Source organism: Lotus japonicus, chromosome 5 (assembly GCF_012489685.1).
Source record: "Lotus japonicus ecotype B-129 chromosome 5, LjGifu_v1.2".
Lineage (NCBI taxonomy): Eukaryota > Viridiplantae > Streptophyta > Magnoliopsida > Fabales > Fabaceae > Lotus > Lotus japonicus.
The window spans coordinates 59,029,117-59,054,700 of NC_080045.1; the positions used below are offsets into that span (position 1 = coordinate 59,029,117).

Here is a 25,584-nt window from a genome sequence, read left to right on the forward strand (position 1 = left end):
TACGTTAATTCTTTTATGATGTGTTCCTATGTGAATTTAATCAATTCATTCCACTTTGTATCCTACTTTTTCAAAAGGTGTGCCTGTACATATGTTTTCTGTAATTATTTCAGTGCCAATATTAGTTGAGGCAAAAATCTAACTACATAAATTTAAAGCAAAAAAAAAAAAAACAGGAACAAATTAAGTTTTCAGTCACATCACATCACATAAAAATTATATAAAAAAAAAAGTGACTAAATGCAGAGTTGAAAGTAGAGACTCTTCATTGATGAGAACAGTTTTTATACAAGATATGGCATTAGTCTTGCACAATGAAAACAACATAAAGAATAACACTTCATATAAATAATCACATTTTCAATAACAAATAAAAATAGAGGAAATTAACATTGATACATTTATCAATTGACCAGGCAGAGAGCCAAGATGGAACTCATGAGAAATGAGTTCCTTATTCTGTCTCAGCCTGTTCTATGTATATAAATGGCAGTAACTATTCCTAAGCCTAGGGTACTGCAAGAATGGTGAACCTTTTGGTTTTGTACTTGTGTGATGATCATTCATCAAGTGAAAAAGAATAAATGGTTCTAACTTGAAGATGGCATGGCCTTGTTCTCCAAGAAGGACCTAAAAAGAATAAATGCCTGGCGAGGCCTGTGGAGTGGAACCTCATGTCCAGCTCCTCTTACTGTAACCAGTGTGAGCCCTTTATAAACTTGACTCCACCCACCAACCTTCACAAAATAGCAAATTTTCAGCTATCAGGTAGACAAAGCAATAGTGTGATAGGTACACAAAGTTAGTAAGCAGTTTAGTTTGTTAGTTGAGGTAGTTTTAGCTAGTTTGAGATAGTTAGTTAGAGAGTGAGAGAGAAATAGGATTTGTAGGAAACATTTTCCATTGGGAATTAAGGACAGTTGCTGAGACTCTAGAATTACTCAGGAACCATCATAATTTCTATTCTTGTATAATATCAATTTTCTTCTTCTTATTAGCTTAGTTCCTATCATAGTGGTTACTAATATGCAGAAGTTAGCACCAACCTTGCCATTATCATTCCAAGGGTACCAGTTGATGATGGTTGGTAGTTTCAAGGCATCAATGGAATATCGAGTGGCAGTCAAAGGAACCACAGCATCAGTATCTCCACTGCAGCCAAAATATAAAAATGAAGAGTCAATTCTAGACAACAGAATATATGGTAGATGAGAATGTTGAATTGAGTATATGGTAGGTGGCAACAACTCAAATGATTAAGGAACAAAGATATTTTCACTTTATCTCGGCACAATGCTTAAAATGCATATGTATTCTTCAACAATTTACAATAAAAATAATGATATGATGAGTGAGAAAAGTTAAGTACCTGTAAACCCATATACGGAGGCTAGCATTAATAAGTTCCCGGTATATAGGAAGCATGGATAGTGGAGAATCAGTCCAATAGTTTCCAACAATATCACTGTTAATAGAAACCTTCTATATCAAACTTCTAATAGAATAGACCTAAAAAAAGTCCAATATTAGTTACATATAAATAGAATACCTGCAAGTCTTCCATTCATAAGAAACCCCAGTAACATTGGCATGAAGTGCCTTCTGAACTTCTGGAAGATTGAAATACACAGAAGAATGCCTTTCAGTACAGGGATCATAAGCTCGAGACATCCATGGCTGAGTTTGGAAGAAAAGTTAATCAACTTTATGTAAGGAAAAATTGGAAATTCAGCAACTCCTAGATGTTCGATCTACCACAACAAGATTTCAGTAACTTTTCAACCACTTTTTCTACAGGAGAGATAATTTGGTAGAAAGTAGAAACTTCTCAAGAAGAAATATAAGCATTAGAATCTAATCTCAGATAGCATTTTTCTACAATATTTTGGTTTGACAACTACACTGGAATGAAAGGACTTGCAACTAGACACGGTGTTTATGCGAGTAAATTGAATAAGTTGCTAAAAAAAGCTTACATAGCGACCCCTCAAGCCGCTTCTGAGTGATGCGGTATCGTTACAAGGCGGTGTATAAATGCTGTATGGATCAATATTTCCCTGCTCCACAACTGCTACTCTGAGAGCCTGCATGCATTGCACTGATGGATGTTGTGAGGAGCCAAAGTCACAAGCAATTCTCAGCATCCTATATGTGGAATCTGAAATTAAACCATGAGTCCACCAGTACTCAAATGTGCCAACATAATCATGATAATCATCAGTAACAGCATTTCCAACCTGAGAGTAATTAGCGTAGCACGAAATGATTATAACAAGGTAGTTGTATAACTATAAAACTAAAAAGATTAAAAATGTATCTTTTCTCATGAATCTTACAGTCTTACCATAAATCCCTTAAAATTTATATCCGGATTATTTATTCCCTTATTTCTCCGATAAACAAGTTGAGCCAACTGAGGAACATAGTGACCTGAAAAGCAATTTTAACAAATTGAATCAATCTTCATAGTACAAAGCATTCAATTGATAACTCTAGCACCAAAATCTTTGGGGAAAAAAGTAGAAAACTGATACTGTACCAGTTATCATATATAGAATCACCTGCATAACTTTCTCCAGCAATGTAGAATTCTCTATGCTTATATTGAGGAAATCTTTCAAACCAATTGACAAGAAAAATATATGCATCTTCAGCTGCAAAGTCAGAAAACCCATATCCAAATGCATATTAGCATGTCAAATCACAAATTCATAAACTATTATAGCTAAAAAAAACAAACAAAACTAGCATGATGAGTAAATCCTGCATCAGAAAGTACATTACTCTTCCAAATGTGGATTTAGTTTCCTTGCATTCAGGGCAATCCTAAATTCAAGCTTCAAGAACTCTTAGCCATTCGATCGAGATCGGACAGCTTATTGGTTTCATCAACATCAGCCAGCTCAGATAAATCAGCCATCGGATTTTGATCGAATGACTCGAATCCGACGACGGTGTGAATTTAGGATTTTCCTGACAGCAAATAACCCAAATTCTCCAAATGTTACTACTAACACATAAATTACCTGTTTTCTTGTCACCAAATGTATACAGATCTGTTGTTTTATTTGCATATGAAAAACCAACCCCAGCAGGAGAGTCAAGAAATAGTATATTTGCCACTGCAACATCCAAAACAAATTTGACATGAAAATTATGACTAAAAAAATACAATTCCAAACTGTTGGTGCTAAGAATTTCACTTACAATTGTTCCAAGCATAAGGATTCGAGTAAAGTGTCTTCCCATCAGGCTTAATATGAAAAGGGCCAATTTCTTCCGATGCACCATAAGCAATGGAGGAGCATCCAGGGCCACCATTAAGCCACAACACAAGTGGCCTTGACTTAGGTCCACGGTTCGCCGGCGCCTCAACCAACCAGTAAAACAATGCCCTCCCATTCTGCTCATTGACAGTAACATAGCCAGAGTACTGAGCAAATTCAACATTCTTTGGCTGCCCTGGAAGATAGGTAATCCTATCTCTCCTTTGATCTTCTATTGGTGTGGCTAGAGAAACTCCCACACAAATGGACAACAAAAACAAAACATGATAACAAAACCCCATGATTCTGTCACACAAAAAAAGTACTAATGAAAAAGAAAGCAGGGAATCAATCAGAGAATAATGAGATAACCAATGGAATTTCTAGAAGTACTACAAAGTGTCAAAGACTAAATCCAACTACAGTGACAAAAAAGATCTACACCCTATTGCCAGAGATTTGAAGCAAGTGGCAGCATTGAAACCCAGATGCAGAAATTATCTATCTTTCTGATCCAAACACAGAGGAGTGAAAGAGAGAAAGAAAGAGAGAGAGGGTTTGTTGCAGTAAAACAAAGGAAGAGTCCAAGAAGAGACAGTGAGGAAGTGAGAGACACAACAAAATAATTGAATAAAAGTGTCTCAGTTGATATTTATAAGGAGGTACCAATGATTGTGACAATGAAATTAAAATGAGTTGTTGGCAATTTAGCGCCATACATTGGGTGTCTTCACTTTTATCATCAATGCTTTGAATTTTCTTGCTAGCATATGCTTTGTTTCAGGCAAGTTGACTGAGCACTTGTGTGCACATGGGAGTGCTCAAAGTTTCCCTAGATAGATTTTTGTTTGGATCATATCAGTAACAGTAAGTCAATAACAACATTATGGGCATTCTAACTTCTGATTGGTTGTGTCATCATGATCAATACGGTTCTAACTTAGTAGAGGACTTCACTTATTGTTAGATGTTGAATTTTAGTTTATTTTATTTGAACTTAAATTTATTGTACATTTATATTGGTTTGATTTACCAGACTAGTCAATCAAAAAAAATTGTGATTTAAATTTAGCATATAACTTCTTATATTATTCAAAAAAAAAAAAAACTTCAAGTCTACTGAAATAACGAATTGACCTTGAGAAGGTGGAAGACCAGTGTCAAGTCGTGAAGGTAATGGTTATATAAAAGCACACTTTTTTTGAAGGAATATATTTGGCATATTGATAGTGTACACATGATTTGATGAACTCCTCTGTTCCAGTGTACAGGGCAAGCCAGTTGAAAGAGGCACCTATGCGAGTAAAATTGAGTTTTAACCCAGGGTGGAATGAAACTTAGCAATGATGAAGTGGCAGAGAAAACAAATTGGTAGGATTAAAGTAATGTACCAAACTCTAATAACTAGCAGTAACTAAAACCTAGAAGAGGGGGGGGGGGGGGGGGAGAGAGAAAATATGAGAGCAATGCTCAATTTTTTTATTAGTTCCTCAAATGGTAGCCAAACTTCTCTAGTGCATGAAGATTAAGAATGTTTTTTTGTGAAACAAATTGTTTAGAGATTGTCGAATCCTCAATGGATGAAAGGTTCAAACTCCATGTGTGCACGAGTAAGTTATTGGATATCCATTCACTTCTGTCATGTGATTGAGATGTTCATCTTCGCCGTATCCTAATAGAGACAAATAAGCTCGCAGATTGTCTTGCTGGAATGAAAGCAAGTCTTCAATGTCCACTATCCACTTAACCCTTTTGATAGGATTAGGATTGTGTCTTTGCTTTTCAGACTTTAGTGATGTTTTAAGTGTGTAGTTGTTGTTTTATTTTCCTATTCACAAAAAACAATACAACTTGGGTTCAGGATAAGGTGCAATATGGTGTGGGTCTTGCACCGGTGCAAGAGAGGGATGGCCCAATTAGAATATGCCATCTGGCAATGACTAAAATTGGTTACCGGATCTGCTTGTTAAAGGAAAAAAAAAAAAATTTAATTAAGTGTGTATATGACAGGAAAGCCCCTTCCTATTCTGCTTTCTGGGTCGGGTATCATGGATCATGTTTCATGGACGTGTTGAATACGGGTTTGAATTTTCTGCCTGAGATTGCTTGGCACCGTGCAATCCCTGATTTTGATAGACTAGGGTCGTTGTTGCCTTGTGATGGTGGATTCGGTGTCGATCGTGGATTAGGTCACTGTCACGGAAGTACTTCTTCCACCGCCAGTCTTCAGTTTCATGGACGTGTTGAATACGGGTTTGATTTTTCTGCCTGAGATTGCTTGGCACCGTGCAATCCCTGTTTTTGATAGATTGGGGTCGTCGTTGTCTTGTGATGGTGGATTCGGTGTCCATGGTGGATTATCTTTGGTGGATTAGGTCACTGTCACGGAATGAGTTAGTATCTTAGAACCCCTTCTCCGACTGAGTGAGTATCTTAGAACCCTGTTCTTCTCTTCTTTTGTTTCTTAACGAAAATGGTATATTATGTTGAACTGAAATGTAGGAAATGTACTCTGGAAATGCTTTAGATTATTGTAGGAAATGTAGGAGATGTAGTCTGGAAATGTTTCATGGTTCTGTAGTTGGACTGAAATGTAGTCTGGAAATGCTTTAGATTATTGTAGGAAATGGTACCCTTGATTCCTGATTTGCTTCACACTTTTCAGTTGTATTCTGTGAGCGTAGAAGAAGAATAGAGGAGATAAACCCCACACTAAGATAAGCCATCCCAGATCCTGAATGCATCATGTAATACACACAATCAGACCCCGTGGTTGAACTAGAGGGAGGTCCAAGTATCGGGGATCTTGCGCCACCAGTAAGCATAAAATTTGGGAAAATCCTGACCAATATTTTCCATGATGAAAATTTTTATTTACTGAATTAAATCATTGCTTTTAAATAGCACAACAAGACGTGATCACAGCATTAGCTTATGCCATAGTGAAACTGCAATTGTTAATCAAGTGAGTTCACTTTCATGTGTTGTTGATCAAGTGAGTTCATCTCATTAGTTTACTTTCATCTGATGCAAATGAAGTTTATGCCATGTTAGGATAGTTTAATGGGTTTAAGTTGTAAAACTAGGATTTGTTTGAAATAAACAAATTGTTTACATCTGAAGTAATGAGAATATGTTCCGATCTCCCGAATTATCACCAGATCCTTTTTTTCATTGCTGGATGTATGTATTTTCTATTTTGTAGGTTATGCTGAGAACAAATGTTGAAGGGTTGCTGTTTGTGAAAGTAAGGGTGAGACATGTTCATATTGCAGAAGGGCTCGTATGACAATCGGCCAGCTTATTGATTGTATCATGGGGAAGGTGGCTGCCCACATGGGAGAAGAAGGAGATGCAACAGCTTTTATGGATGTTACTGTAAGTAGTAGCATGTTATAACTACCAAATATCTTCCATGTCAAAACTCGATACTTGTATAACTAATCTAATTCAGCTTCTCGTTTTGGACCTTGTTTTATAGTATCACCCATCCAGCCCAGACTTGCATAAATTCTATCTTGTATGAAAAGACTCAGTCACAATTTTGCCTCTAATCAGTCAGAAATAATCATGGTAGAATATTTCATCTATCGGTTAATCTCAAGATATCTTTTTATATTATGTTAATAGTTATATTATTTTTACATGTTATGCATAATTGTTAGAAGTCCTATGTTTTCCTTGTGCTGAATGTTTGGTTCTGATTGTATATGCAGGTTTATATTCGTTATTTTTTGTAAACTACTATTCCAAGAGATGATGGGTATTGCCATTGCTCCAAGAATGCTTATGAAGGAGGTGAAATGTATGAAATACCAAAAGAAAAAAGGATCCTGATAAATATGTTAGAGTAAAGCCACTTGGTTTGTTCCATCCTGTCTTACACCTCTTGGGAATATGGAACAAGCAGGGGATCTGAGCTTGTTATGCCACAAAAAATAATGAATGTCATCCGAAAACTGTTTTGTGTAAGCTGATTATGAGATTGGATGCGACATTTTTTTAACTTTGATGTATTTGATTCACATGCACCGAGGTCGATGCGACATTTGTTTTAACTTTGATGTATTTGATTCAATGGGTACTCCTTCCTACTAACTTATACCGTAGAACATTGTATATATACAATGTAAGTGATGTTTCAAGATAATCAGACAGAGAGCTTGTTATCTGCTAAGCATAGATGGATTAGTGGATGTTGTAGTTATGTGAATTTAGTTAGCTATTTCAAAAAAATGAAGCTAGGTATTGAGAATTTGTGTTATTGGTGCTGCCTTCTTGAATATGTGTTGACTATTTCCCATTAGCTCTGTAGCTCTTATATCAGACCCTGAATGCTGTGTAAGTTTATATAAAAAATTAAAAACTTCATGAGTTGGATTCATTGATTGACTTTATATGTAATGCCTCATAGCACCAGTATTGAATGCCTCTTAGCACCAGTATGTATCTGATTGACTTAATGTATATGATTGATTTAATTTAATAAACAATCATAGAATAAGCCACTTCCTACTTGCACCATGTATCATGCAGTTGTGGTTGAAAATCACGAAATAAATCCATATGAAATAGAAGTACAATAATAGAACTTTGCACACAGGCCAAAAGGGGCATTGTGTTCTGTTTCACGCACCCAATTAAAGGCATGATAATACATAAAAAGAAGTTGGTCTAATTAGTTGCAAAACAACATAATAATTTACTTGATCAAATTAACGCATGAGAGAACGTTATGAGTAATATGAAGTTAACTAAGCAAAAAACACTTTGCTTCATTAATTTGTCAATTGCCAGTAAGTTCATTCCAAAACGCTGCACTCTTTTCCTCTATCTCCCTCCTTTCCTCATTGTGGACACCAGTCACCAACTTCATAGTGGTCCTCATCCTCACAGTTTTCATTTTTGGCTGTATGAATAAATGTATGAACATCAACATTTAAGTTAAGAATAGAAGCTAACTACAGTGTAATGTTCTCAAGTCTGTACTTACCAACTCACTTTGCCAATGGTTGAACTCATCTTCCATTTGAAGCCAATATAACACCCACACTGCCGAATCCTCCCTGTTGTTAAATTAAAAGTGAGTACCGTATAACTTTTATGATAACACAACAAGAATTAATTAAGGAGCATGATGAGTGTCTGAACCTGTAATAAGTGAATCTAATGAAAACAGCAAAGGGAGGGACCCTAGATAATACTATAGACAAACCAGAGGTTTAACAAACTTAGAGGTTTGTCTTGTTAAATTAGAGGTTTGTTAAAATACAAATAGATTTCCATAGTAAGAACCAGAAGAAGCCATATTCAAAAGCCATTTACGTAGTTATTAGTCTAGACATGTTAGACATTTGATTAGTTTTCAGTCTTCCTTTGAATACCTTGAACCAGTATTTGGAATCCCATCAGCTTGCTTAATTGGCCATGCTGTGAATTTAGCTGCATTTATGACTATCCACTTTGAATATTGTTTTTGGGCAACAACATTAGATATCGCAGCTGCCTATTAGAATCACAAAAAAGAACAACAATAGTTAGAGAAATGAAGTAGGTGTGTGTTCAAGCATCTAACAAATATTGAAGAAATTTTTACCACAGTGGATATCATTTCTGTCCTTCGATTTATGCTTTCGGTCAGCCCAAGGAATGAGTCTAGATGGAACACTGTTTGATGAGGTAGTGATATCACCATAAGAAACCAATGACCTTCCTCATCACGTAATGGAACATACACCTAACACATAATAAACATTTGTCATTATAGAGGTTGTTACTGGCAAAACAGGTTTTGGAAATTGTTAACAAGATTGAGTACTAGGGTGATGTAAATGGTCCGCACATATTTCAGGGATTCTGTTGGCTGCATCCAAACTTGAGCATATGTGTTAGCTAGTTCTTCTATGGTCAGCCCGTGGAAGACATCCTCCTATTTCAACAAGTCCACCACACTTTGACAGTTAGCTATGAATATATGTAATTTACATTAAGCATGAATTTGGAGTACATGATTGATGTAATAACCTACCACAAAAGATGGTGGTAAAGCCCACACGGCTGAAGTAGGGTTGTCATGATGCATGAAAGTTGTTTTCATGGTCATGAGGGTGATGATCTGCATAAGAAACAAATGACTTAAGTAACTGGAATCAGTTAGTAGTAGCAAAAAGGAAACTTCAGAGTTATATGTTTGAGAATACAAAACCTCTTGTTGCACTTCATTTTTGGGACACATGCATTGAAATTCCATTCTAGTGAACATCTTATTTCCCATGCGTACTAATACTTCGCTGTTATAATCACAATGTAAATGAAACTAATTATTAATAAGTTGCAGAATATGAAATTTAATTTGTGTTGTTGTTTATATACGAACTCATTATCAAGCTCTGGATGGAACACGTATGCCGCCACTTTGACTTCAGACCTCGGCAACAGCATAGCCTTAGTTGGTTTGAAGTTGGTTAACATTCCCTGATATTTATATTTTGTATAAAGTAAACTATATTAAGGTGAATACTAAGAGCACATAAATCTGAGATATAATAAAAGTTAATATCAATGATGAAAAGATAGTTCCAGTCCATGTACATAAGATGAGTAACTCTAAGCCATTTTATAAAGTTAAATTATGTGAAAATGACTTCATTCAATTCATAATATTGAATTAATTCCCTTACCACAGGAAACACATGTGCACCAGGGGTGATGGAGTCCGCTTGTTCACCTTCATCAAATGTGATTTCCATCTTTGCCATTTTGTTACCCCTACCGGTTGGACTTGGACTATCAAACAGTTTTCTAACTGTGTCACATGCTACTTCATTGCGGAATGAAGCTATTAGACCCTGCAAATGGAAAAAAGCACACAATGAGGTTGCAACATAGGTTACTAGTGTCAATCCTAAAACGTGTTGATTTCGACCTGTGTTGGGCTGGCACGACGATACGTAGCAGTGTTTGTCACCTTGGAGTCGAAAAGTTTGGGGGAAACTGAGTTTTTTCTGTTTGGCCAGTGGATGGAGGTTCCTTCACCAAGTTGTACGAGATTTTCTACACCGACACTGTTAGGATCCACCAGTTTTGTGATTTTAGCAACAGTTTGTTGGAGTTGTACCACTTGTATTTGCAAACCGTCCACACGTGATGTAAGTCCCTATCATACATAAAACCATAAAGTCAATACTGGAAGCAGTTGAATATTCATTGTGTGATTGGTGTAGAGAAAAGTTATTTACCTTAATATGACCCAAAGCTTCGTTAACAGCTGTTCTCATAGCATTAAAAGTAGTTTCCAGCTTTCTAACCTCATGTTCCAAGTCAGCCCTTCATAGAAAAGAAATGAGTTTTTGTGAGACATTAAGCACTGAATATAAAAGGAACATATACAAGATTTGTAGAACTAGTATTACATACCCGTTGAAAGTCCTTTTGGTTGTAGAATTTCCATCATAAGCATCACTAACATCAGCACACTGTGAATGTGGATCTCCCATTACTATCTGGTTCACTGGTCAAGCTTGAAGGTGTGGAAAGAGGTCAGGTTGAATGGAGGAGGAAACCTCTGATATGTGAGGTTGAATGGAGGAGGAAACCTCTGATATGTTTTTAAGACAATAGAGGAATTGTAAATAACAACATATATGTGGACTTGTGCAACCTAACCTAGTTTGTGGGTCCTGAAACAGGTCACCCCTGAAACACTTGAAAATGACATGCATGTCCATATAACCTAAGGTTCAGTTAGTCTCAGTTTGAACTGAACTATCCCTGTCTTGGAAGGAGAGCTAGTCCAGTTGAAGGAAACATGTTGCTGCACCCTTAGCCAATTTAGTTCCTTATGTTCAGGGTGTCAGTTGGTAGGCAGTAAAATTCATCATCATATTAATTAGGATAATGGAACTAAAGTTAATTGTTAAATTTGTTTATAAAATGAGGTAAACTCACATTGAACACAGTTAAACAAGCCAGATTTTCATTAAGGATGTTTGTTGTCTTACAGAAGCAGGAAAAAAGGTAGCTTACTAACAGAAACCCCTAAGAGATTACATTGAACATAGAATAAAAAGTTGAACATACATATTGCCACTAAGCAGGAGAAGAATACAAGAACACAACATGCAAATTAAGCATGTGCATGACTTCGGCAAAAGCAGAACATCATGACCACTAAGCAGGACAACGCAGCAAACACCATGACCACCTTTTTTTGGAATCTTTGTTGGACAAGTTTTTTCTCCAATTTCGCAATCTTTGGTTTGATTTGTTCCTCCTGCAGAGTAATTTTCACCAACTGAAGTTCCAAATGTCTCAGTGCAGCCTCTAAATCTGCTTCATCCTCTTCGTCAGCCCACTTGAAGTGACCACAATCCTTTGCATTCTGTAAAAGAAACCGAAATTTAGACATAAACCAAGCAAATAAATAACAGTATGAAGTTAACTTACATGCCAATTTGTGCATCTCCAGAACTTTCTGTCAGGGTTATCCTCACTGTGCGAAGTGAGGAGGACTAGGTTTTCCATACACTTGCATATTCTCCGTCGCCCCATGGCCACAGATGAAGACCGTGAAGCAGAGGCTGATGAGGAAGCTCTCTTCATTGTTGAATGTGTGACGTTTTGGGACAAAATGAGGTGCAAAATAAAAGCAATTTGTAGCCAAGTGATGGAACTCAATAACTGCGGATGCAACCTTTACACCAGATCGGTCCTGTACTTGGCATAGCCATTTGAAAAGGAAAAAATAAAAAACTGAATGGTATAAAATATCTATTTTGATTTTTTGAAACATAATAGCATAGCAATATAATGGTAACAGAGAAACGAACTAGCCCAAACAGTTTGGTTGAAATTGAACAAAGGCAAACTGAGTTTGGTTGATGCAGTTGGACTCTTCTTCATTTGTCGTTTCCAATGTATTAATGTTTCCACCTTTCCATTAGTACCAACTGGTCATTTTTGACATCAAACCATAGAAAAGGACAGAAACGTGTAGAAAGACAGAAACGTGTTCAGACCATTGCGTTTGAAATTAAGTAAATGTCACAGTCCCTTTTCTGATGCAAAGGACAACAACTTGTACAACAGTTTAGTATTTTATTGCCACCTACCTTTCTTGTAGCATTTAAACCATATGACCACTTTATGCACCAACTTTTTCCCTGTATTCGTGATCAAGTGCATTCGGTGAATTACCGCGGCAATAATTATTTATTCACACCTCAAAATGAGGTGGAAAGAGGTGGAGGAAGAAAGAGGTAGGAAGAAAAGAAAAATTAAGAGTGAGAAAGTATAAGATGTGATAGATGATAAGAGAAGAGAGATGGAAATAAAAATAGGTGGAAATGAAGTATATAAAAAAAGAGGTGTGAGGATTGAGCTGAGTGTCCTAACTGAAAAGAAGAATCGTTAGGCGGGAGTATTCAGTTAGGGTGAGGAGTGAGCTGAATGTCCTAACTTGAAGAGGTTCTTTCGGCGGGTGAACTCGGTGAGGGTGAGGAGTGAGCTGAATGTCCTAACTGAAGTGATTCGTTCGGCGGGTGAACTCAGTTAGGTTGAGGATTGAGCTGAATGTCCCAACTTGCAGAGATTCATTCGGCGGGAGTATTCAGTTAGGGTGAGGATTGAGCTGAATGTCCTAACTTGAAGATATTCTCTCGGCGGGTGAACTCAGTTAGGGTGAGGAGTGAGCTGAATGTCCTAACTGAAGTGATTCGTTCGGCGGGTGAACTCAGTTAGGTTGAGGATTGAGCTGAATGTCCCAACTTGCAGAGATTCGTTCGGCGGGAGTATTCAGTTAGGGTGAGGATTGAGCTGAATGTCCTAACTTGAAGATATTCTCTCGGCGGGTGAACTCAGTTAGGGTGAGGAGTGAGCTGAATGTCCTAACTTGCAGAGGTCCTTTCGGCGGGTGAACTCAGTTAGGGTGAGGAGTGAGCTGAATGTCCTAACTGAAGTGATTCGTTCGGCGGGTGAACTCAGTTAGGGTGAGGAGTGAGCTGAATGTCCTAACTGAAGTGATTCGTTCGGCGGGTGAACTCAGTTAGGGTGAGGATTGAGCGGAATGTCCTAACTTGCAGAGGTCCTTTCGGCGGGTGAACTCAGTTAGGGTGAGGAGTGAGCTGAATGTCCTAGCTGAAGTGATTCGTTCGGCGGGTGAACTCAGTTAGGGTGAGGAGTGAGCTGGATGTCCTAACTTGCAGAGGTCCTTTCGGCGGGTGAACTCAGTTAGGGTGAGGATTGAGCGGAATGTCCTAACTTGCAGAGGTCCTTTCGGCGGGTGAACTCAGTTAGGGTGAGGAGTGAGCTGAATGTCCTAACTGAAGTGATTCGTTCGGCGGGTGAACTCAGTTAGGTAATGACTTTCATTCAACAGACATAGTATCAGAAATCTGAAAAGCTCAATTTGCATGATTTCTCAAAAACTGAAACTGGATGATCCAAAACCATAACTCTGATGCCCACAAGAAAAACACAACAATGATACAAATGCACATCCACTCTGAAAATCAATAGGCATACAATCCATTCCTATCAAACCAGAGAATACTAATTCACTCAACATCTCATTTTGTACAGAGTAAGGTAAGTGTTTCACTCAATCATACACTGAATCACAAAAATCAATTTTGTTACCCGTCTCAACAATTGTCAAAGTTGCATGTTCAATCAAGGATCTCTAAGGTCTTTGAGGGTTGTAATGATGTCAGGTTTCAAAGAAAATTGGTTTTTTTTTTTTTTGGATATTCAAAATACTCAATAAGTTAAGAGAGCAATCACAGTTCAAACCAATAAAATATGATAAATCACTCTCTCACTTTTACCAACTATCTCATTCACCATTCTTTTCTTTTCTTTTATTTTCACCCTTTTTCTTTTCTTTCTTTCTCAATCTTTGTTTTCTGTTTTTTTTTCACAATTATTCACACTATATACATATAGTACACAAAAGAGATTGAGAATTCAACATTTTTTGAACCAACATGCCTTTCCCTCCAACTTGAACACAACAATAGCTACCCCCAACTTGAATACAACCATATCATGCAAATGCTCTCTTAACCTATTCAGCTTAGGTGAGATCATTATTTTCCTTTTAGGCTCAAGGTTATAAACAAGAAATAAATCACAAATTCTTTCCTTTTCAAGCTCAATGGGGTTGCACAATGGATTTCCTAATAAAAGGGTATGGTCATTTGGCTAAGTGAGTGTGTAAGCACTAAAGAAAGAACATGCCTTGATCATTTCCAAGAAATTCTATACAACAATGACAATCGGAGACTCAAACAAAACCAATCATGCAAAACAATGAGGACTCTCTCAGCTCACAACTGTATAGGCACACTCCCTCACATGGCTTAGGTTCAAAGCAGTCCCTGATTTTCAAAAATTTCATGTTATGCCTATGAATTCAATGTGAATCATACAATCATATCATATCATGTTATCAATGAGTGCAAACACTAGTTAGACCATGGAATCAAACAATCCAAGTTGCATTTAAAACATATCATGCAATTCCATTGATTCTTCATCAACCTTGCCATTGAAATCAATCATATATCCATGAAATCCACAGAAAGTGTTAATTTATCTTTATACTAGAATACTAACAAGAAACTAAAAGACAAAAAATGAAAGAAGAATAAAAATACTCCCTCATGATGCTATGCATGATTCTCCAGGATAGCTCATCAAACTTCTCACCCCCTCCAAGAAAATTGGATTGTCCTCAGGCCAAGCAAAATCAGCAATAAAAGATTCCTGCTAACAATCACTTGTAATTTATGTTAGTACAAAAAAGAGAATGAGAAAAGTCACACATTCCGTTAAAACAATCCATACTCTGGTTCATATGAAAGAGCACTGGAAGAGCTTTCCAAAGAGTGGTCATTTGCTTAAATCAGATAAGAAACAAGGAAGATATGATCATTTAAAGTAGGGAGTGCAATGTTGTTTTTGGGATAGGCGCTGAGCGCTTACTGGTGTGCGCTGAGCGGCCAGTGCCAGTTCTCTAGGCCGCTGAGTGATCAAATATATCCGCTAAGCACCCAACAGCAGAGATTATCATTATGCAGATCAAAAACAGGGGATTTCAAGGGAAAATCATGAATACCTACAAGTCCTACCCCCAAAATTCAATATATGCTATAACTTGAACCCAAATATGATTGAAAATCACATAAGCATCTAAGGAAACTTGTGGAAAACTTAAAATTACACAACTAAACACTCATTCCACAAGATCAAAATCTAAGAGCCTATGTACTAAAAACACTACACAACCTACTAAAACATATGATACTTAATTTTTAACACTCAAACTAGTACGTACACAAGACAAACATAAAAGTGCACTATACTAACATAAGTAGACACCAAAACAAGAATGACTTCATGCCATTTAGAAACATTATGCAGAATTTATGTAAAATTTGGCACAAAAGTACTTGAATTTCATTACAATTTCACAACCACCATACCCAAAATCTTTAATACTCAACATACCAACATTCCATCATTCCATATGCATTACATGCATCAAAATGGACCTGTTCAAACTTCAAAACACAGATTACAAGTACATATACCATAGGTTCCAAGTATTCACTCAAAAGCATGCATTTCCACAAGTCTATGCCCATATTTTTGAAATCTTCAATTCTAATGCTTCAAAACATCATGAACACATTTAAAATACTAAATAAGACATGTGAAGCATAAAGTTACACAGTTTTAAGCACAACTTCACAAAATCACTACCCTAGTTCTAAAAACACACTAAAACTCATGGTTTCCCAAAACTCTGGGTTCTATCTTGATTCACATAACTCAAAAGAGGATTTTTATCCTTAAAACTTTGAAAAATCAGTCAAGAACCAAAAGTGAGGGATCCTAAGGTAATCTGAAAACAAAAACAAGAGAACAAGAGCAAGGAAGCACAAACAATTATGCACAAGTGACCTATATACAACATCTTATGCATCAAACTCATCAATTCATGACTAGTGAACTTAATGGACATTAAATTCACTAGTTGATTCATTCTATGTCAGATTCAGATATTTCCAAATCTCATATCATGTTATAGGTGATCAGGCTACAACAAGCATTAATAACAAGTACAAATCAGTGAAGTTGACACATACGGTCAAAACATTGAGTATATACACTACTTACACTATTTACAGCTCAAATTAATACTCCATTTGTTTCACCAACATTACAAACACAATCCCCGGCAACGGCGCCAAATTTGATAAAGGTTTTTTCCTCGTTGTTTGTACTGCTTTTGGCTAAACCTTTATGATTCAATCATAGTAAAGCAGATACGGGTTTATCGTCCTCAGGGATTATGTGAATATCAGTTCCACAAGCTAAATATTGATTCGAGTGGATAGAAAAGATATTTGAAGAATTTGTTTTTGTGGTTTTTGAATATAAATGAAAGCAGTAAAAGAAGGTTTACAGAGACAACGAAGAAGAAAGCGTATTTAGAATGCATTCACCTAATCCTCTAATTGCTTCCGCTCAATCACTTTTGTAATGGTTCATTTCATTTATGATGCTGAGAGTTATTCACCTAACTATCCCTAGCCTAGGTGAATCTATCAGTTGGAATTCCTAGACGTAATCTCTTACCATCTAGAAAACCCAAAAGGAATAATACAACTCAGATTCTCTCTCAAAGACATTCCCAACGACCAATTTTTCCTAGAACAAGGTACCCTAAGCTTGCAAGTCCCCGTTGTCAAGTCGGAAACTTCTGTTAGAACTCAGAACCCCACCTGTCACGTGGAAATCCACTATTGCTCCTACCCGAGATATTCTAACCCTAAGACAACTAGTTCACTGAGTGATTTCTCTCTTGAACCGGACCCGCAATTATCTCCCAATCTCATGCTAGTCCATTGAAATCTAACACAAATCAATCGATACTTGAAGCGAAGAAAGTAAAACTTTAACACAGTGTTGTGACCTAAGACATAGGCGTTATACTTTCATTTATCTAAGCATTCACCAACTCATATCAACCTCTCGATCTATTTACAAATTAGTGAAGCTCATTTGATTATCAATTGATTGGTTAAAAGCATAAAGCATAGAAAGAAACACCATGCATGGAAGATTTCCATATACATCAATGAATGAACTTAGAACAATCAAAGAGTCAAGCTATACAAATCTAAATACACAAATAGAAAACAACAACTACAAGGGAAAGGGAAGAAAGAACTGAAACCCAAGAGGAGAAGACGTAACCACAACCATGGAAGCTCTCCCAAGCTTTCCATGGCTTCCCGGAGGTTGTCACCGTCCTCCCATGGCTGCCATCACCATCTTGAAGCTCCAATCCATCCAATCCTAGCCCAGGGATCCTTCTAGAGTCGTGCCTAGCTCTCTTGCTATGAGTTTTGAGAGAAAATGGTGAAAGATCCTCAAAAAATCTGATTTCTGGCCACTTATAAGTGTTTGAGGCGGCCGACGGCGCTCAGCGCTCCTCAGAGGCCGCTCAGCGCCCAGCTTTCTTCAGAATTGGGTTTTCTAGCCGCCATGGGCGCTCAGCGCCCCTTTCTGGGCGCTCAGCGCTCTGCTTCTCTAAAAATACAAATTTTCACTTTAAACTTGGATTCTTCATGAATTTCTTCCCTGCATCAAATGTCCAAGTTAAGCTTATGAAATATATAATATTTATACTATTTCTAAGCTAAAATTAAGTATATAATAATTTATCTACTTTGGGGGATAAAATGATAAATAATGCAAGCATACATGTCAAATAAGTGCCTAAATGATATTCAAATATACGTAAAACCGACACTTATCATTAGGGTGAGGAGTGAGCTGAATGTCCTAACTGAAGTGATTCGTTCGGCGGGTGAACTCAGTTAGGGTGAGGAGTGAGCTGAATGTCCTAACTGAAGTGATTCGTTCGGCGGGTGAACTCAGTTAGGGTGAGGATTGAGCGGAATGTCCTAACTTGCAGAGGTCCTTTCGGCGGGTGAACTCAGTTAGGGTGAGGAGTGAGCTGAATGTCCTAACTGAAGTGATTCGTTCGGCGGGTGAACTCAGTTAGGGTGAGGAGTGAGCTGAATGTCCCAACTTGCAGAGATTCGTTCGGCGGGAGTATTCAGTTAGGGTGAGGATTGAGCTGAATGTCCTAACTTGCAGAGGTCCTCTCGGCGGGTAAACTCAGTTAGGGTGGGGAGTGAGCTGAATGTCCTAACTGAAGTGATTCGTTCGGCGGGTGAACTCAGTGAGGGTGAGGAGTGAGCTGAATGTCCCAACTTGCAGAGATTCGTTCGGCGGGAGTATTCAGTTAGGGTGAGGATTGAGCTGAATGTCCTAACTTGCAGAGGTCCTTTCGGCGGGTGAACTCAGTTAGGGTGAGGATTGAGCGGAATGTCCTAACTTGCAGAGGTCCTTTCGGCGGGTGAACTCAGTTAGGGTGAGGAGTGAGCTGAATGTCCTAACTGAAGTGATTCGTTCGGCGTGTGAACTCAGTTAGGGTGAGGAGTGAGCTGAATGTCCTAACTTGAAGAGGTTCTTTCGGCGGGTGAACTCGGTGAGGGTGAGGAGTGAGCTGAATGTCCTAACTGAAGTGATTCATTCGGCGGGTGAACTCAGTTAGGGTGAGGAGTGAGCTGAATGTCCTAACTGAAGTGATTCGTTCGGCGGGTGAACTCAGTTAGGGTGAGGATTGAGCTGAATGTCCCAACTTGCAGAGGTTCGTTCGGCGGGAGTATTCAGTTAGGGTGAGGATTGAGCTGAATGTCCTAACTTGAAGAGGTCCTCTCGGCGGGTGAACTCAGTTAGGGTGAGGAGTGAGCTGAATGTCCTAACTTGCAGAGGTCCTTTCGGCGGGTGAACTCAGTTAGGGTGAGGAGTGAGCTGAATGTCCTAACTGAAGTGATTCGTTCGGCGGGTGAACTCAGTTAGGGTGAGGAGTGAGCTGAATGTCCTAACTGAAGTGATTCGTTCGGCGGGTGAACTCAGTTAGGGTGAGGATTGAGCGGAATGTCCTAACTTGCAGAGGTCCTTTCGGCGGGTGAACTCAGTTAGGGTGAGGAGTGAGCTGAATGTCCTAACTGAAGTGATTCGTTCGGCGGGTGAACTCAGTTAGGGTGAGGAGTGAGCTGGATGTCCCAACTTGCAGAGATTCGTTCGGCGGGATTATTCAGTTAGGGTGAGGATTGAGCTGAATGTCCTAACTTGCAGAGGTCCTCTCGGCGGGTGAACTCAGTTAGGGTGGGGAATGAAGTAAATGTCAATCGTGAAGAGATTCGTAAGTTATATCATTTTAATAAGAGAAAATGTTTGATGCACCGACGGTTTTAATTTTTTTGACACGGTTAACCAATATTGAATTCAATGATGAGCCACGTCAATTAATGAAATTAAATTACGTGAGAGGTTTTGTCACATCCTTGCATAGAAATTAAACTATTTTATAATAACAAATACTTTTTGTACTATTTGTAATATAACATAAACCTATAATTTAACACTATTTATACGTATAATTTAACCTATAATTAAAACGATTTGTACTTGAAAATGGGATTATGGGCCGTTTTTTTTTTTTTTTACCTTTTTAGGGCCCAAATGAGACAAAGTGATTGACGGGTCGGGTCATGTTGACATGTAGCCCGATTCAAATCCAACTTTTCAAGGTTCAAAATCCCTAAATTAGAATAGCGCCGTTCTCAGATGAGCACATCAGGTTCTTGAGCACCGACGGCGAGCTTAAGACGGAAGCGGGTGTGTGGCTGTTGCGTTCATATTCCCGGAACTCATAGGTAAAGTTGTTCTATACATTAGTAATCCATTCTTGTTCAAACGAATTTTCAGCTTTCAAATTAGGGTTTAGGTTTCCAATTCTGAACAAGGGTTTAGGTTTCCAATTCTGAACAAGGTTTCCCAGTCTAAAATGTAGTATACAACCTTCGGTTTCCATTTTGTCCTCCTCTTATTTGTGCTGATTAATGTCAGGTAACATTGTGAAAGAAAATCTTAGGGTTTCCATTTTGGGGTTTCCATCTGAGGGTTTCCATTTTGTCCTCTACTATATGCTCTATATTGTCAATTATTAAATTGATAAACTTGTAGTGCACCAGCCAAACACCCCACCTTTTGTCCTCGTTCACGACTATATATTACTAGTAGTGTTTGTCACTTTCAAAAACTCTTGGACCACCTTTTTTGTCCTTTACCACATGTCTGTACTTTCCAGTATCACGTGGTCCATGCATGTTGGATTTTAAAACTGGTTGTCTGCATGAAAATGGGAGTAATTTGAAGTAATTTAACTTGCACTTGCTGTTAGCACACATTAACCTGTTTCTGGGAGTAATATAACTGGTTGTCTTTAAATGTTGGCACACATTAACCTTGCACTTGCTGTTAGCCCACATTAATAAGGTTTTGGGTGTAATATAACTGTTTGTCTTTAAAATGTTAGCACACATTGCACACATTGACCTGCACTTGCTGTGTCAGGTGATTTATTTGTTGCAATGGAGACTCCCAGAAGCGCTGGTGAAGATCCATTTCTCACAAAATTTGGAATGTGGTGGAGTCCGGATCAGGTATTATAAAACCTTGTTCATATGCATTCATATTAGGGTTTATATCTCTGCTAACTACATTGTTAAAAAAATGCAGGACTTTATCTACATAAGCAGAAGGTTCTATGCTTATTGGGAAACTGTAATTGCTGGAAAAGAGGTTGTTGTTGCTGATCCCAATGGAACAACAAGACAGTTCACCATTGGAATGAAGCATGGGAGGCCTGCATTTACACAAGGGGTGCAGCAGTGTGCTGATTTTTACTCGTTGCAGAGCAAAGCTATGTGGCAGTTCAAGTATGATGAACCTCTGACTTTCCACTTCCGCATCTTCCCTGAGGGAGGAGAGGAAATTGAATACCCAGATGTCATACACATCTTGTCTGATACTGAGTCTGATGATGATGAGTTCGACCAAGGGGTACAGCAGTGTGCTGAGTTCGACCAAGACAATGATTGGCATAAGGTTGTCACCAAAAGGATAGCTGATGGAAGAAACCCTTTGGTAAAATATCCTCATGATATGAAATATAGCAGCATTATTACCAATTTACTATGCTTTATGTCCTCATGATATTAAATATAGCAGCACCATTATTATCATTTTACTATGCTTTACTTCATATGAAATACAATAGCATTGTTAACCTTCGACTATGATGTATATCCTCATGATATGAAATATAGCAGCATTGTTACCATACAGTTTTACTAGTGTTTACATCCTCATCATATAAAATATAGCAGCATTATTATCATTTAACTAAGCTTTATATCCTCATCATATGAAATATAGCAGCATTATTATCATTTAACTAAGCTTTATATCCTCATCATATGAAAATATAGCACCATTATCATTGTGTTGACTAAAAGGCTGATGATTTTTATTGTCTCAGCATTTACCTGCAAGGGTTGCCGGCAGAATTGTTGATACTGGAATGAAAAGAATTACTGTGAGGCTCTCAAACCATACTGCTGCTGACTGTGAAATTCATCCATGTGGAAGAACAAAAAATGAAGCTTATTTATGTGATGGCTGGTACGGGCTATGCAAACAGCTGAAAATGACCCCTGGAAGCACCATGTACTTCACTTTTCTCCCTGTGGAGCTGCAAATTATCATGAGTGTAGTTCGCAAGAATTAGCATGGTTTATGTCTATGTTTATGACTTGGTCAACGAGTTGCAAGTGCTTGTCATGTTGTGTATGGACTTTGAGTCTTCATGTCTTTAAGTCGTAGTTGCATTTCAGACACCGTACTTATGTTTATGAACCATGTTGGACATGTTATGTAGACTGCCTGTAACAGATATTGTGTTTTAATTTAAGTCATGTTTAGTATCCAGTTTATGGTGTGGTTGCTTACTAACCTTTTTAGGTACAGGAGTGAATTAGCAATTAATCCAAAATGTAGTATACAACCTACTTACTTACCTTGTGGCCAAGATCAAGGTTCAATATCATTACCACACATTTAAATTAATATTATATCCATGATATAGAACCCTGGTCAACATTAGTTGAAATTGAACCAAGTCAAACACATTTTGTTTCATGTAGTTGGAAACATCTTCAGACTTCAGTCCTTGCTGTTGCAATTTAAATGAAGTAAATGTCACTATCACTTTTTCTGAATAAAGCATTTGAAATTTATGGCATAGTCACACACCAACTTGTCAATGTCCTTGGTTGGTACAGAGTTCAGACCTTTTCACCACCCACCTTTGTGTAGCATTTAAAGCAGCAGTCCAACTCTTTTAAAGCATCTAACCTACTTGTTTTTGACGTTCATAAATGTGCCCCTATATTAGCATATGTGACCTGCTTTGAAATTGCGAGACCAAACTATCCAAAACCCCCACTCCGAACAATTGTGAGGAAATGATGAATGAACATGTGCCCAACAAGTGCTATGTGGTGTTTGAAGGAAGAAGACCTGGCATTTACCTCACATGGATCGACTGTTACGCACAGGTTAATGGATTCAAGGATTCAGTATTTGAAACATATGATACACTAGGAGAAGGTGCAATCGCATTACAGGGGCATAAAACTATTTCAGGTTCATCAACAGGTGCTCCAAGCTTGCCAAAAGGGAAGGGTAAAAAAAACATGGAGACGGAAGGGCTTACTGATGGTGAGTAAGACCATGACTTTATTAGATTGAATATATGATTAGCAATGTGCTATACTATTAACTACATCTTCTAACATTATTTTTATTATCTTTAGAAAAATAATTATAATTTCCAGTGATATACTTCCTTCTTCCTATGACTTATTAGATATATCATTTTACGACGAATTATTTTACTTTGTAGCTATAAGTGAATCTGTTACAGAGCATCCAGAAGTGGCTGTAGCGATCCAGGAATCCATGCAAATTACTCTGCGTACCCTGTGTGTTCATTTGAAAGTGCCCCAACCACAATATACTCTGCACGACAAGAACTACTCCAAAGGGTATCCACTATACAAGTATAAGGTATCATTGTCATGTAAAATTATGGGTCGACCACCAGTTTCATTGGGACGGTATGCAAGATATGAAGATGTAGCGCGGGATGATGCAGCCGTCTTACTAATTCGACGACTACTGTCATCGACCGGGAAAAAAATACTTGATTACAATCAACGAAATGTTGAGTTACTAGAAAATCAATTACAAAAGAAACTGATAGAAAACTTCGAACTGAAGGTTGAAAATGCTGTTCTTGGCCAAGATATTTTATGTTTACAAAAAAAAATAAAGAGTCTTGTTGCCTAATCATTTGTTGTAATGACCTAAATGTACTTTATTTTTACAAGTGAATGTATCGCTCAACCTTATTTCGCATATATTTCTAAATAGCACATAAGCTATTTGATATGACGTGCCGAACATAACCTTAATATCCAAAATATGCACTCCACAACCCTCGTTCAGATAAATTCCTGTTAATTATAATTGAAGCTCAACTTCATGGTTAAGACATAAAGTGAGATATTCATTACACGAACCAAATTATCTATATGTCAAAGACTATAACCGGACCAATCATCTAACGACTGTGAAATCACAAGCACTTAAATGAAATTAATTCTATTTGTTGTAATTGTGCAACTTTACGGGATACTGACAATTGTGATAATTAGATCCTAAACGTTGCATTGATTTGGCCAAAATCTTGGTTTCGTACTCACCCACAGCTATAGTAAATGTAGCATCAAATTAGCTCAACTCTAGTACCATAGGTAGGTGGTATGATGTGAGGTAAGTGTAAAAATATAACACGTCAGTCAAGACACAACTTTACATAACATGTTATATAATATTGAAAGATAAAGATGAATAGCAGGACCTGAACACCATTCGTACTTGGTGTGTGTTTTCATGGGCAAGTGTCAAAGCTGAAAATACCCTCACAAAGCTTACTCACAACCATGGATGATGTGAAGATGGTTCAAGATCCAGAATCAACAGCTGATAGAACAAATAGTGGGTAAGAAACAACATTCCAACTTGAAACCTTTTGAATCGATAAGCATATTTTGTTTCGTCAACATTAGTGAGGCTTATATTGATTTATTGACCCTGGATTAGAGAAGGATTGAGTGCTACACATAAAGAATCTACTCCATCTCACGGGAGTCATCAAGAGGTTAGGCAAACTAATAACTAACTTCTTAAGTTATACTTCCAATGGACATGTATGTAGTAACTGATCAATGATTGCTTGAATTTATTGTGTTGTTAGGGGATACCATCTGCAGTGGCCAACCTAGAAGACATCATTAAAACACTGCATCTTCTGTCAGAAAATGTTGCGGTTTGATTTCTACCACTAGCTAAGAGCATTGGTTTACATATAACTTCATTGGTGGAATGTAATATCCTGATGAAATCTGTATATTTTTTTTGCCTGCATTGACATTCAAATAAAGTGAGCACATTTTCCAAATCTTGGCTCCCTCACACAGTAATAAAAAATATATGGAAATTTTATGAAGTCAGCTATGTTGTGCAACAATACTTTTATTGTGTCTTATTAGAGGGTTACATTGCTGAAGCACCTCTTGTTATTCCTAACTGGTTTGATTGTGCATTTGAGTATGAACAGACAATTGCTAAACATGTGCATGATGGGGAAAAAATGTCCAAGCTGGTGCTAACAAAGATAAATAGAATAGATGAGGCTATCCTTGTGCAGAATGAGGTACTAAATCCAAATTGACTCATTCATGCAACATATTGAGGTTGTGATTCTGCTGTGAATACTAACATTTACACCACCTGTGTAGGCCATGACAACCAAACTTGAGGATTTTGACACAACGCTGAAGGAGATTGCAACTAAAGTGGATGAGCTGGATTTGGCACAAGGGTGCACCAGCAAGGATAATATCCATACTGACTCCCCCAAATCGCGTCCTGATGACTACAACATCTTTGTTATTGACTCATCAGATGATGAAGACGTCCCTAGGACAGCCTCCCATCTTCAAAAGCAAGTCAAGACTGAGGTCCTTGAACGTCAACATGAACTTATCACCCCTCAAGGGAAAAGTTTCTTGCAATTTGAGCAGAACAAGGTGTTTGGGTCTGGCAAAGATTCGTACCAAAGAGCACCAAAAAAATCAATGGTATAACAATGAAACTTGTGTGTCCTATTTTTTTTTTAATGCATGTAGACAACTAACAATTTTAATGACCAAATAGATTAATACTTCAATGATGAAGGAGGACTCTTTAGCTAGAAAAAGGTTGC

At 37.7% G+C, this 25,584-nt stretch overlaps 2 protein-coding genes across 3 annotated transcripts; both read right to left on the reverse strand.

The window, feature by feature from the left end:
- Positions 1–241: 241 nt before the first annotated feature.
- Positions 242–3,941, reverse strand: LOC130718951 (serine carboxypeptidase-like 27). 2 transcript variants are annotated; one of them, XM_057569606.1, is made up of 9 exons: positions 3,208–3,941; positions 3,027–3,122; positions 2,562–2,654; positions 2,345–2,430; positions 1,977–2,237; positions 1,550–1,677; positions 1,370–1,465; positions 1,047–1,152; positions 242–737 (listed from the first exon to the last, which is right to left on the reverse strand). In XM_057569606.1, the coding sequence occupies exons 1-9, from the start codon at positions 3,566–3,568 to the stop codon at positions 591–593; spliced, it is 1,374 nt and encodes a 457-aa protein (XP_057425589.1). In that variant the 5' UTR covers positions 3,569–3,941; the 3' UTR covers positions 242–590. The 2 variants fall into 2 exon arrangements, with proteins under 2 accessions (XP_057425589.1, XP_057425590.1); XM_057569607.1 differs by having other exon boundaries at positions 2,540–2,654; positions 3,208–3,246.
- Positions 3,942–11,391: 7,450 nt separating this feature from the next.
- Positions 11,392–11,867, reverse strand: LOC130719877 (uncharacterized protein At1g43920, Chloroplastic-like). Its single transcript, XM_057570476.1, has 2 exons — positions 11,712–11,867; positions 11,392–11,646 (listed from the first exon to the last, which is right to left on the reverse strand). Exons 1-2 carry the CDS (start codon positions 11,865–11,867, stop codon positions 11,392–11,394), a joined length of 411 nt encoding a protein of 136 aa, XP_057426459.1.
- Between the last annotated feature and the right edge of the window lie 13,717 nt (positions 11,868–25,584).

What these genes read in the sequence shown, in the direction of transcription:
- LOC130719877 (XM_057570476.1), bottom strand. Translation starts at nt 11,867, where the DNA reads ATGAAGAGAGCTTCCTCATCAGCCTCTGCTTCACGGTCTTCATCTGTG. An exon ending in GGAGATGCACAAATTGGCAT is followed by an intron (nt 11,647 to 11,711) that starts GTAAGTTAACTT and finishes TTTCTTTTACAG; the next exon opens with AATGCAAAGGATTGTGGTCA.
- LOC130718951 (XM_057569606.1), bottom strand. Translation starts at nt 3,568, where the DNA reads ATGGGGTTTTGTTATCATGTTTTGTTTTTGTTGTCCATTTGTGTGGGA. An exon ending in ATTTGGTGACAAGAAAACAG is followed by an intron (nt 2,655 to 3,026) that starts GTAATTTATGTG and finishes CTGACTTTGCAG; the next exon opens with CTGAAGATGCATATATTTTT. An exon ending in TAAATTTTAAGGGATTTATG is followed by an intron (nt 2,238 to 2,344) that starts GTAAGACTGTAA and finishes AATTACTCTCAG; the next exon opens with GTTGGAAATGCTGTTACTGA.